Source organism: Epargyreus clarus, unplaced genomic scaffold (genome assembly GCF_041222505.1).
Source record: "Epargyreus clarus isolate Ecla_fem2 unplaced genomic scaffold, WU_Ecla_fem_2.2 ptg000018l, whole genome shotgun sequence".
Classification (NCBI taxonomy): Eukaryota; Metazoa; Arthropoda; class Insecta; order Lepidoptera; family Hesperiidae; genus Epargyreus; species Epargyreus clarus.
In genome coordinates, this window is record NW_027332226.1 from 1582577 (window position 1) to 1597417 (window position 14841).

General features: G+C 38.4%; 1 protein-coding gene across 1 annotated transcript in view; it reads right to left on the reverse strand.

Annotated features, from left to right (window-relative positions):
- The window catches only part of GABA-B-R3 (gamma-aminobutyric acid type B receptor subunit 3), a 156157-nt gene that overhangs the window by 16332 nt on the left and 124984 nt on the right, over positions 1–14841 (reverse strand). The window contains exons 3-4 of the mRNA XM_073082550.1: positions 3619–3803; positions 3008–3151 (exon numbers count right to left, since the gene is read on the reverse strand). Coding sequence (XP_072938651.1) covers positions 3008–3151; positions 3619–3803 — 329 coding nt within the window. The remainder of the gene's footprint in view (positions 1–3007; positions 3152–3618; positions 3804–14841) is intronic.

The following is a 14841-nucleotide window of genomic DNA, read 5'->3' on the forward strand; positions in this document are numbered from 1 at the left end:
AATTTTGGAACGAATGTTTTTGCGGTGATTCAATAAGTATTGTAATCTAAAATGGCAACATGTATCTGTCACAAACTCTCTATAATGTGACATACTATAAAATAGTTTGAGTATATTCTTAAGCAATATGTATTTTTAAATTAATAAAAAAATAATACCTACAGATTTTTTATTATAATCAACGTTTCAAACCAAATTATGATAGTGAATATTATTATTAACTATTACCATTAGTCCTAAAAGTATATAGAATATCAAAATGTTTTAGCTTTTTTAGCCTTTTTTAAGAACCAAGTCCACACAGAAATTTCAATTTTATTTATATGTGTACATGGGCCTCAGATTACGATATTAGAATGGGTTTAATCTTGGACCCTTGAAGACTAAAGAGCTTTCGGACTTTGATGAGTATCAGTTGAAAATCCTCTCGAGCGCCTACTTCGCTGTGACTTTGTCAGCGGTTATGAGGAAAAAACCGTTTTTTCTTTTTTGTACCTTGAGGAGGTAATCTTTTCTGTAGCCCCAAAGTTAAGTTCGCTCGTTTTTTCTCTTTTGTACCTTGTGTAAGTACTATCTTTTCTATCGTCCAAATATTAGGTTTGTCCACCTATATCTAATTGTTCCCCAATTCAAGTTTATACAAGACAAGGGATTTTAATGAAATACAAATTATCAATTTTATGTCATACAAAGAGCGAAAATATTATTTTTTCAGACTTAGACGACTTTTGGTTGAATATTTGCTTGAGCGGTACTTCATTATGATGGAAGGACCGGAATGGACCTCGTTTTTCTATTTTGTTCCTTGTGCAGATTCAATATTTTCTCTGGTCCTAATATTTTCTTCGCTTTTGACTCTCTTCACATAAACCTGTAAAGATTTACAGTAAACGTTCAGAAACGTTCCCTTATCGCATGTCCGTCCCTTATAAACGCTCTCTGACGACCCGCGTGGCGGAGCGGTCACCATAGCGGTTTGACGCGTAAAGGGTCCCGGCTTCGATTCCCGGCCAGACAGATATCTAAATGATGAATTTAGCTTTCTGTTTCTGGGTCTGGGTGTTTGTGTATTTGTCTACGTGTGTGTCCATGGCACCCACAGCACAGGGAATCCTAGTGTGGGGCTGTGAGTGTAGAAAGCGTTTATTTATCCTTATAAATAATCAATACGTCTATCGTTGTATCTACCAAAGATGGAAACTTGACATTTTCTGTCATTACAAATTGTCAAATTCGATCTTCGGTAGGTGACAATTGGACAGATTGATTATTAATACCGAGCGGAAAGCGGGTCACGAATTTATTTCAAACCACACACCACATACTAAACACGCATAAACCAAATCTCATTAACGTTTCAATCACACGACCGATGTGATTGAATTGGTTTTGATTGTCTCTGTAATTACCCTCGTCATTACAGCGACGTTAATTGAACCAGCGTTTAACAACCTCAAATCATATTTGGTTGCAGTTTAAAATCAAATTAATAACAAACACACACTTAATTAGATTTTGAATAACCGGGAATGAAGCTTGATTTAAAACCAAGGGTCCCGTAGTCCCTTTTTTTAACGCGAAGTAATCCTCATGGATGCCTTTCTGCTCGGGGGAACAGAAGGGGTATGTCGGACTCTTACCGACTAAAACTCTGCGGCGTTCCTCTGGACGTTCAGTGCCAGGTCACGAGAAAGCGTTAGCATTACATTCACGGCAACGTGATGGCCGACACTGATGTTAACGCCAGCCACGTCCCGAGAGGGAGGAGCTCCTCTCAGTGCTGTCCCTCATGAGATGAGCGTGCCGAACACACACGACATCTCGAGCTCTAAAGACTGGAATTGGATTCCCCCGAATCCCATGAGCCCATGGAGGCGGATTCGGGGGAATCCAATCCGGGGGACGGGGAAAGGGTGGCTTCCAGCGAAAGCCTCCCTACGGCGTCCCGTGCGCCCGCGACGAAGCGGCTGGGAAGATACGTCATTCTCCCTGGCCCTCTCCGCCGCCTCCTTCGCGAGCATCACAGCTTTGCAGAAGGATCGCACCGCCTGCCACGACCTGTCACTTACGACCATGGCGCGACCCACGGTCGAGAGCGAGAGGTAGGCAAGGGTCCCGTAGTCCTACATTAAGCAAAGTTAAGAATAAGAAGTAATTTTTGTTTTTTTATAATACAAATTTTAGAGACTATTCGGCTATCTCTCTGACCATATCTATCTGGACATAGATATCTCATATCTTGACATATTAGCTATTATTTGTCACATTCTCCGTGTGGCTAGACCCCTGCTACGCCCCTGATTTTCCACCCTCTCTAAAGTTAACTAGTCCATTGTACATTATTGAAATTTAATCTTAGTTACATATTTATTAGCACGTCAAAAACAGTTCTTAATTTTAGCTTATTGAGAGTTAGTTTTTATAGCGTTGCATTTCTGTAACTTCCTTAGAACGGTATTCAATAGTTTGAATTTAATGAAAAAGAGTTAATTATCTGAACTTTGCGGTGAGTTGCAAATTATCGGAGATAGAGCAAAATTCTTTACAAGTTCACGAAGTTCCCTTGTTTGTTCCTTTGTTCTTGAGAACAATGTTGGAACAGTAATTACGGCTTATAACTACAACTTTTAACGAATTTCTTGGCAAAAACTTCGTGTCCCCGACAAGATTCCGTCTTAGTTCGTAACGATCAGATTTGTTTGATTCGAAGTCTACGTCATCTTGAAAGTTGAAGAAAGGAACTTCAAAGTATCAAGTCTGACTCACGGAATTTGTCTTGTTTGGGTCAACGGCAGTGACTACTTGACGTCAGGTGGGCTTTCAACATTTTTGGTACTTTATTAATAAAAATAAAAGACTTTTCTCAAGTGTACGAATTTCAGGATTCACGCTAGAAACAGGTATAGCCTGCTCGGTCGAATCATAACTACGGATTTTATCACCTTTCAGAGCTAGATTTCATATACGAATGTGATGAGAAGAATAATATAAAAGATTAGATCTGTACCTGAACGATGTTCCAATAAGGCACGATCTTAGCGATGCTCTCCGTGACCTCGGAGCAAGCTGTGCCCAGCAGCATCACCATCCTGGACTCTCGTTCAGTGTAGAGAGCGTGGAAGAAGCGGTCCACGCCCACGCCTGGGTCGCACTGTGGATAATGGCAATTTGGTATAATATATTCTTCATATATGATTAGTTGCAGACATCATTTCTTAAGATTTAGTAGATATGAAGATGTGAAAGGAATTTTAAAACTTTGATTTAATTTAAAGTCCTGGTCATAAACTATCTTTTAACAACTTCTCATTTTCTCACTTATACCAGGATACGACTAAAGAATTAAATTCAATTAATTCTTCAATTCAATTCAATTAAAAGAAGGTCACCAAACATACTAATCATTTCTTCTACCCTAAGAAGTGATCATAAGATTAAATCAGGTAGATACATAGCGTCCTTTTGCAAAACTTTTCATCTACTTCCAAGAAACATAGCATCGTGACTAAGGTTAGTCCTCCTTTTAATGGATAGAATAAATAGTGCACGATAGATATAATGTAGTTTTTAATAACTACATATATAAATAGTTTTTAATTTGTCGAATAAGTTCCATACCTTCGTGTCATTCGTTATGAGATGCAGCTTGTACCCTGGCAGCAGGGTGCGCTGGTTGACGTGTTGGACCGCCAGCCTCGCCGCAGCCAGCTCTGACGCGCCATCAGCCCGAGGGGCGTCACCAACTGACAGCTCGAAGAGGCCCAGGATCGAGACTATACGGTTTGTGGTTGGTTTCCGCAAATCTGAGGGAGATAGAAATAAAATATAATTTTACATTGCGGAGGAGTACTGTGCTATTGCTGGGTATGGGTCTACTCAGAAAGTGAAGGTTAAGAGGATTAGAAATAAATTGGTCATAATGTGGGTAAACACACAGGTATTTGAAACGACAACAGAAGGATTTGATGTACTGCGTATATAAGGCAAGTATATAGGAACGGTAGTTTATAAAAATTGTTTAAAGTTCAATTAAAAAAAATATATAAAAGCTAAAAAATTATGTCAAGTATTACATAATTCTTTTTTTTTTATAATATAGGAGTAGCAGACGAGCATGCAGTCCACCTACAAACGGTGAAGGAAAACATCGCGAGGAAACCTGCATACCTGAGAGATTTATAAAAAAAAAATCTCAAAGGTATGTGAAGTCTACCAATACGCACTTGGCCAGCGCGGTGGACTACGGCCTAATCCTTCTAATCATTATAAACTTTGTAAAACATACACCTATTTCATACATAGCGCGCAAAATATCTTTTTAGAACAATATCCTAAGCACCCAACAATATGAAAGGTTCTCAATCTAACATTATCAGACGATAATCATTCAATCTTCATAAAATAATAACTTCAGATAATGCGAACAAAGGATACCCATTACGAAATTAACTTTAAAAGATTTAAAGTATCCCATAAAACCGGATGAAATCTTTTTAACAGCTTCGCAAAAGACGATGAGATTTAAGGCTTAAGCGAATAAAAATTTATTGTAATCCTTTAATAGCGTTAGCAGTTTCGTACACAAAGCTCAGTAGATGGCGCTGTAACCAATTAAATCAGCGCTGCCTTGAATATTATTATTGAAATAACAATTTGTATCTTTGTAATGATATTTGAGCACTGAGAGATAAATGACGTTCCAATTTCATGGCTTGCAAGCAATAATCATTCAATCTTCGTGAAAGAATACGGCATAAAACATACTTCGTGTAACACGAACAAAGAATACCCATTAAGAAAATTAACTTTTAATATTTCATAAATCTTCGGATAGAATATTTTTTCAGCTTCGCTACAATCTGGAATGAATTACAGGCTGAGAGCTTATAAAATAGTAGGTATCAACAATGTTTTGTTATCAACAAGGATGTTAGACTTTGAGAAAAAGTGACTGTTTAATAATTTGTAATGTTAAATAGAGGTGGTCCGCCAATAGTAATAAACTTTGGGAGGCTGCAAAATTTGCGTTTTTGTATCATCTAATGTGCATTTCTTATAGGAATACCCTAATATTAAATTTGGAGCCCCGGAAGGTACATTTCAATGACTAAGTCTTGACGTTTTTTGTATATAACATTTATAGTTTTTTTTCATGCTGGTGAAACCGCGAGGCACAGCTAGTTTATACCATAGAGATGGACTATCATTGTGTGGTGGTGATGCCTACAAAGTCTCACCACAAAAGGTCTTATCTATCACTTTTAAGCCTTATTATGCCAGTGCTTAACGCAGCAGGAACATGACGAGGACCGCTAATGTTATGGTCGTGGGACCATGCCACGTTAATTCACGATTACTCGAAGAAGTAACATAAAACGCAGCCCACCCTGTTAAATCCCTGCCGCCCACGGACGACTATTTTCGGCCCGAAATAGGACAAAAAACATCGACGTTTTAAGATTCTTATTTAGATTCAGCATAAAAGGGTGTAATTAGAAGGATTAATATGTCTGTATACAGATTCTTAGACACATTAATCGTAGACGCTAAATGCTTAATAGATTTTTAATTGTTTTTTTTCTGAAAATAGAGATTTATTTGGGTATGATTCCCATATTAACTATCTACACTAATATTATAAAGAGGAAAACTTTGTTTGTTTGTTTAGTTGTAATGAATAGGCTCAAAAACTACTGGACCGATTTTAAAAATTCTTTCACTATTCGAAAGCTACATTATCTACGAGTAACATAGGCCATATTTTATGAATATATTTGACAAATAGATTTTGAGGCAGTACACAGTTTGCCGGGTTAGCTAGTGTTAAATAAAATAATGTTTTTAAAGGATCTTAAGGGCCTTTTCTTGTCACGCGGGTGTATGTTCGCAAGCGTGAATGAACGTACGTACGTACGTGTAGTCTCTTCCAGTAGGACTACCATGAGTTTACAAAAGTATTACTCGCTAGCGACTGCGTAAAATAAATGTATAAAAAATTGTACAGCGCCTCTGGTGGTTACTCGTAGAACTAAAATCCGTAGTGACGTAACTCGATACGTAAAAAACCTATCAAAATCAAATCGCTAGCGAATGTCATTATGATCTATTGCCATACAAATTCGGTCCCATGAGTCATTAATTTGACAGACGTTGTCAAGAAATACCGTAAGGATAGTAGTTATGTTATTCACTAGCTTCTATTTACCATTTCTATAGTGGCGTTTCTATGCCAACTCATGGTAATGCTACAGAGTTCTTGACTTGCGTGGGTGTGGCATGCATGAAAGGAAAAGTATCTATGGAAATATATGATGCAAGAACCAAATCCGCACGCGGAGATAACGCGTGATAGGAAAAATATCTACCCTAATTCATTTCCCTACTTAGTGTAAAAAATCGGTCCACAAATGCTTTAATTCTTAGTAAAAAGTTTACAAAATGTATAACTAAATATAAACAAAGACAGCGGCATCGCTTAGTCGAAAAATAAATCTCTGTAAGAAATTCTCGATGAGATTTACGCGTTGAGAGGCAATAAAATTGTAATTTCGTAATAAAATTGTTATGTTAAAGGCGGAGGCGACAGTACCCTGCTTTATTAGCCCCTCAGTTCGTTATTTCTAATTTAATTAAAAACAACGGAGTTTTAATTAGGAACACTTAAATTTTTTCTTTGTTTTTTTTTTATTCGTAAATTAATGCCTTAAGCAGGTATTATGTTTATTTTTGGTTAAATATTCGTCTTGATTTTTAAAGTGTTATAAAATATTTTGTTTTTTTTGGGACAGTCTTTTGTAGTTTGTAGTCAGAAGTAGCAGCATATATGCCGATCCACTTCGGAGGACTAAAATGTTACTAAAACTAAAAGGTTACGCGGAAAAATCCTCATGGTTTCGCTTATGTCCGGGGAAGCGAAAGGGATATGTGGGACTCTTACCGACTAAAACTCCGCGGCGTTCCTCTGGACGCTCGATGCCGGGTCACGAGAAGCGTTAGCATTACATTCGCGGCCCGGCTACGTCGGCCGGCGCTGGTGTTAACGTCCATGTCCCGAGAGGGAGGGGCCCTTCTCACTGGTGTCCCTCATGAGATGAACGTGCGGAACGCTCACACGACATCTCGAGCCCTAAAAACTGGAATTGGATGTCCCTAGGTTGTCCCTAGTCAATCTACTTTCAAGGGTTGTTACGGAGACCTACGAAGTCTATTGTGTATCTATTTTTTAAAAATTAACCCATTTTCTTAAGTCTTATTAACTAAAGGCAAAGTTCGATGATTAAATTGACGTTCCACTTATGCTGGAGCATGGACGCAATCAACGGTACGTTTAAACAGTACCACGTAGTGTCGATGAATTAAGCATGTATGCCATCGGAAGCTATAATATAAACAATTAATAATCCTTCTTTTTTTATAATTATACCTAAACGATGAGGCAGACGGGCTATCTGATGGAAAGCAGTCACCGTCGCCTATGGACATTTGCAGCACCAGAGGAGTCGCCAATACATCGCCGGCTTTGGAGGAGAGCTCTTTTTACACCTTTTTTGAAGAGCCCCATGTCGTAGCGCTCCGGGAATACCTCAGAAGGAAGTTCATTCCACATCTTGCACGTCCGTGGCAAGAATGTCCGTGCAAACCGACGTTTATTCGTTTTATTTGTAAAGTAGATTATTTTTTAGGTATACGAGCTATGGACGACCGCAGTCACAGGCAGTTGCGGACTATCGTGTGCATATTAGCTCGCTGTCGCTCGTGTGTTGCCGACCTTATATTTATACCGCAATCTAATTAATTGCGGTATAAATGACACTGACACTGATTGATTGACAGCGCACAAAATAAATTGATTGGTCTAGAAGGTGGTCCATAAAGTTTCAAATGTGTGAACCTACCTATTTGTGTAAAGTTCAATGTAGATCACGATTACTGGATTGCAATATTGACTTCAAAATATTCAGATAATTGGGGATTGGACGCATCAATCCATCAATTTCGTTTAATAATCTATTTTATTTATTTTGAACACGTGTAAAATATTTTAAGGAAAGCGTCCTATATAGGTCCGAAGCGATACATGATGTGGTAACCGCCCTAACTAGACAAGGTCCATATGTGACAAACATTCTGCGAAATGCCATTTCAAGCGACTCCGACAATATTGCCCGACAAATTTGAAACGTCATTTTCCATTCAATGCGAGTTGACTTTCAAATGCATTGAAATTATTTATTGCCAGAATGTAGTAGGATACGTATACTAGTACGCATACGTATACTACATTGGGACAATGTACGACAAACGACAATGATAACGACAAATTTACTAGAATATCTAACATTTCATCGCAATACTTTACACATTACTATTTAGCAGATTGTGACAGAAGGGGGACACTATCAATAGGCCAGCTCAGTGGACTATGGCTTAATCCTTCTCATTCTGAGAGGAGACCCGTGCCCAGCTGCGAGACAGGAATGGCTTGACGACGACGATAGAAGGATTAATTTTGATTATAATTATATGTACATATGTATATGTGTATGTAATTTGAGTATGTTAATCTATTTATTTAGCATGCATCGTGTTGTCGTGTTGGTTAAGTTAAATCCTCGAGCGTAAGAAAACATATATACATTTTAGTGAGTACTAAGTACCATACAATTTATTCTAATTTGAGATACTTTGAGGAGTTTGAGTAATTTAAGGTGATCTATAGGCTCAAGTGAGATTCAACATCGACGACCTTAATCGCTGTTAAGTTTCACTTTCGCTTAACCAGACACTCAGACGCTTAATAGGTTAATATACAAGTCCCTGTAGCTCCGGGACCAGAATAGGGCTACGGTATCCCCTACGGTATGCCTGTCGTAAGAGGCGACTAGTTAGGGGCTCCGGGGTTGCGGGCGGCGAGAGTGGGAGATCGAACCGTCTAGCAAGCGACCCCTGGAAGGACGGCGATATGTGTGGTCGCATAACGTTGTAAACACCAGACTGTGTGGAGACGCATGAAGCTCATCTGGGCGGAGCCCGAAGGGGCAACGCGTTCAGAGGACTCCGGTTGCGTTCCGTAGGAGATCCCGTAGTCCTCTTAGCAACGCCGAGGATGGCCATCGGGAGGGTTTTAATTAGTACGGTAAAAATCCCACATAACCGTGTTGCTCTCATGGCACTAGGTACCTTTTGAAGATTTCCCCCTCGATGACAGAAAACAAAGGTTACTATACAAAATAAAATACTATGTACAAAAATAACATATCGCTATGTTTCCCAATTTTACAAGTACATCCCATATTTTCCTAACAATTCTCTGGACCTTTTGTGAACGCCATTTTGAAGGCAATACAACCCATTTATCATAACAAATGATGCGTCGACGAGGCATGTTGACAACACCCTAATCTTTACACCCACACCCATATTTATTCGGAAATTCCCTTGTCTTTATCGTAAAATGTGTAATATATTTAATTTGTCAGGCGGAAAATACATTATAGGAGGACAAAGCTTAACAAAAAAATTAATAAACGCCTTTAATAATAAGTCTATTGAATTTTTTTATACCTAAACGACAACGTGATAACCACAGACCTGTAGCATTACCATGAGTTGGCATAGAAACGCCACTATAGAAATGGTAAATAGAAAACTATTGTCATTTTGCTAGTGAATAACATAACTACTATCGTTACGGTATTTCTTGACAACGTCTGTCAAATTAATGACTCATGGGACCGAATTTGTATGGCAATAGATCATAATGACATTCGCTAGCGATTTGATTTCGATAGGTTTTTTACGTATCGAGTTACGTCACTACGGATTTTAGTTCTACGAGTAACCACCAGAGGCGCTGTACAATTTTTCATACATTTATTTTACGCAGTCGCTAGCGAGTAATACTTTTGTAAACTCATGGTAGTCCTACTGTATTTGTTTTGTACCCTCTGTGGTTATAACGGTTAGGTAATAGTAATGTTCAAAAGTATCGTTCTATAATATCCAATAATTATAAAACACCCTCTACACGCTTTCTACACTCACAGCCACATATAATTCCCTGGATCGTGGGTGCTATGGACACACAGAGACAAATACACAAACACCCAAACCCAGAAACAGTTAGGTATGAATGAAGGTAGGGTCCCAGGTTCGGTCTCCGGCCAGACAGGCCGGGGACCCGGAACCCTCTGCGCGTCCGATCGGTATGGTGAACGCTCTGCTACTCGGGTCGTCAAAAACATTTAATGATAACGTTCATAAACGATTGACATTAGCATTACAATAACGTTTTATTTAAGCCGTAGCAAGAAATGCCCTGCAGGTCATCTGATTTAATATTGTTACTGCTATCCATGGAAATCTATAATCAAATTTGTATCAGGTGGACTGCAGGCTCCCTTAGTACTTAAATTTGATTATTGCCTATCTTTCCGTCTTTGATTCCTTTTTCATTTCTACAGCGTAAGTAGGTCACCGTAGTTGAACTACAAATAGTTGTATCGCAATCTAAAATATAATCAAAACTTTTAATGAATTGTCGCATATAGGTAGGTACATAAAATCGCAACATATATTTCTTACTATTAGCGTTCAATCGAGTATGTGGTCCGTATTGTATTTATTAGCAATAGTCTTTTCATATTTAGTACATTTATAGCTTCGGTCAAACTGTTGCTAGCGATAGTCGGCTACCATTGACAACAGTCAACATCAGTCGCTCTCAGTCGCTAAAGACAGGCGACGATATACGACAGCAGTCGTTGACAATCGACAACAGGCGCTGACGGTAGCTGACGACAGGCGACGACTTTCGACAACAGTCGGCGACAATCGACATCGAAGGTTGCTGGAGATAGTCGGCAGACAATCGGTGACAGCATATTAGCTCCGTAAATTTTCTAAAATTAAGCTTCATTTTGCTTATGTTCTAACACCGCGGACCTTAAAATTATCAACTTTTCAGGGGAGCAAAGAAAAAGTCAGACTCATTTAGTTATTTTTTAATTCTCATGCTCGTCATACCTTTGAGTATGAAACAATACTAACTTACGCGTAGTTTTCAGCAGGTATTTTACGAAGCCAATACGCTGTGTTCTTCTTTCTCGATTGATACGCAAACTCAAAATGGTAATTATTTGAATTTCGCGGTGTTAGAACTTAAGCGACTATATCCAATTACCAGAATCACTCAATACTCTAATTGTTCTCAGTAAACACGCTACTAAGGGTGGGTTACACGAAAGCCCGTTAAAGTTAAATATAGCTAACTTTCATGGTAGCGACGTATTATAACAATTCTATTATGTCATTAACGTCATTTGTCGGTGTCACCACAATTTTTAGTCGACGTTGACAGATAGGGAAGTTGACAAAACCTTTAACCTATCGAAATCTGTTAATTTTAAGTGTTCATGACGTAATTTCAACCTTAATTTAATGGATTTTAGGAATGATTATTTTAACCGTGGATTTGACGATTGTTAAGACTTTTGTAAATGTTAAAGTTACATGATGGAACCCACCCTAAGCCATCAGCGCTCCAACGTGCAGTATAACTAAGTAACATCCTGTGACCTTTGACATTCCAGCTTGTGGGTTTCCAGGTCAGGTTATATAACTCAGTTTGTTACTTCCTCTCGTGTAGTGCTTGGCTTCTATTTCTCGTCTACATTGTGGGCAGTCAGACCCACCTCAGTACACTGAATTGCCCAAAGGACTTTTGTATATCGAAATAATCTGGATATTTGCTTAAACTTACCCATGCTGTTCTTTTTATTTCATGGAAGAAGAAACCATGATGATTCCACCATTAAATTTATGAGCCTATTCGGTCATGAAATGCCAATATGAATTGACCTTTGGAAAAGGGATCTCCTGCCTAATTGTGTTGATTATGATTAAGATGTTATGCACGACATTGTCATATACACGTCAGCCCGCATCCACATCCTCCCTACTGCTGCTTCACTTTAGAAATAGATAGTTGTATCTCCTCGGTCAAACTACACTAGCTCTTCCAACTTCAAAATTCTCTTCCAACGAAATTTAAAAAAAATAGGTGGAGACCGGGGACGTACAATCGGTATTACCCTGGCGGATCAGTATTGGCTCTTCATTTCAAAAGACATGAGTAAATGGAAAGCTCTCATTTTGGCTAAAGAGTCTTCAAAGAGCCGTCGCTCTATAAAACCGAGACATACGTATTCCTATATACAGTAGTACTGTGCTGTATACAGTAGCGTTCATATACAGTTATACACGCTAGCTACAAACGTTCGAGCGTTTAGTGTTAATTCGTCTGTTCCTCGTACACCTCGTTGCATTTGCCTCCGAATGCGATTCCGAGCGCTTAACGCTGTTACCGAATGATGATTTATACCTATATATATTGACACTATTTAACAACAAACGCATTTAATAATAAGTCGATTGAAAACGTTTCATAATAACGTCTATTAACAACGCTTTATAATAGCGTGTAATAACATACATATATAATTGTAATGTAATAAATGTTGAATTGTTACGTTAAAAATAGGTGAAGACAGACGGTTGTATCTATAACAATAGAACAATATTGACTCTACCTTCCAAAGATATGAAATATGATAAAACTTTCAAAAGGTAAAAGCAAACTGATTTTAAAAGATATGAGTAGATGTTAAGCTCACATTTTGACTAAAGAGCCGTCAAAGAGCCGTCACTCTATAGAACGAATTATACCTATTCCTATGTATACAGTTATACACCCTAGCTACAAACGTTCGAGCGTTTAGCGTTAATTCGTCTGTTCCTTGTACACCTCGTTGCATTTACCTCCGAATGCGATTCCGAGCGATTTACGCTGTTACCGAATGTTCAGTTGAATACATTCATGTTTCTGAGATAATCGTGACAAAAGGATAGCTGGAAATGTTTCGCAATTCTTCCTGTGAAGTAAATTGTGCTTAGAATTTAATTTATATTGTTAATGCACATTAAAATTACCGGGATGAACACTATTTTTTCGATAACACGACGTTTTCTAAAAATGAAATCAAGCTATCAAGATATTCGATAGATATTTATAGCCCTCGAAACCCCCTACATACTAAATTTCATGAAAGTCGTTGAAGCCGTTTCCGGGATCGAGTTTATATATTTATATTATACTGTCACCGATAATCATCATCAACAACCCATTGCTGTCCCGTTGCTGGGCATGGGTCCCAGAATGAGAAACATTAAGACATAGTCCACCGCGCTGGCCAAGTGCGAATTGGTAGACTTCATATACCTTTGAAAAACATTTTTCAGGTATGCAACTTTCCTTACGATGTTTTTCCTCTCCGTTATAGCAAGTGATAATTAATTTATAATACGCAAATTTATAACTAACGAGTTTTTGCCCGCGGCTTCGCTCGCGTTACGAAGTAATATTAACTAAGAATATATATTCAAACATTTATCCCCTATTTTATACCCTTGGGGGTAGAATTGATCAAAATCCTTTCTTAGCGGATGCCTACGTCATAACATCTACGGCATGCAGATGCCAAATTTCAGTCCGATCCGTCCAGTGGTTTGGGCTGTGCGTTTGATAGATCACTATGTCAGTCAGTCACCTTTGAGTTATATATTAACTAATATTTATCATATACTTAAATTAGATGCATAAGTAATATTGATTTTAAAGTTATCCATTTTATCGCATCATAAAACAGCTATGTTGTAAAATAAAATTTAGAGCAATTTTATGTCAATTCATCGTTTAAAACTGAACGATCGACGTACATAATAGTTGACCGATATGTCCCACTGCGGTTGGATAACTGAATGGCGATTAATATTTATTAACGCCGCCGTACTTAATCGGTGCCTGATCCAGATTCGGCAAAGAAGAATTTGAAGTTTAGAGCTGAACATTTTTCATTCAGAAGAACGAAACGAAAAGAAAAGAAAATATTGTATGAGAGATTGACGTTCAAATACAATGGATTTTTATTAACATATTATTGTCTCCGTGTCTGAAGTCTGTTTTATTCATGTGAATGATAAGGGCTTTATTTCTACTTAATAACAGTAATGTTAATCGTTGCTGTGTTCCGGTTTGAAGTGTGTGGTAAGGGAGGAACTTATCCGAGGCATTCTAGTTTAGTCCTCAGGGGTAGAGCAGCGCATCTTTGGTCGTCTTCAGATAGGAATTTAATCTTATCTCGAGTTGTCTACAGATGTCTATCGGCAGTAGCCACCATCAACTGTACTTTTTCGCACGCTATATTATAAAACGAGCTTTTGCTCGCGGCTTCGCTCGCGTTACGTAGTAATATTTTCATCCCCTTGGGGGTAGAATTGATCAAAATCCTTTCTTAGTGAATGGCTACGTCATAACACCTACCTGCATGCCAAATTTCAGCCCGATCCGTCCAGTGGTTTGCGCTGTGCATTGATAGATCACTATGTCAGTCAGTCACCTCTGAGTTATATATTTTGATATAAAATAGTCGCTTTAAGTTACTCGCCGGTAGTGAAACAAGCTAAAGCGTTACTGTGTCGGGCGGATTAACTGAACGATGAGCGATCGTCGTGCGGATGACAACATTAGTGACGAGTGTTTGTTGATGGCCGGTCGAGCGAATGATTGAATAACATACGAATTGCTGATTGACGTTCAAATACAATGGATTGTATTAACACATTATTGTGTCTGTTTGATGCATGTGAATGAAAAGGGCTATAGCTATAGCTATAGTAAAGTGTGGCGAGGTGTGAATTGGTGGATTTAATTTACTTAGGAGGGCTTCGAAAAGTTAAAGGTATTTTAGTCTAAGCCGACTGAATGCGGATTGGTAGAGGTAG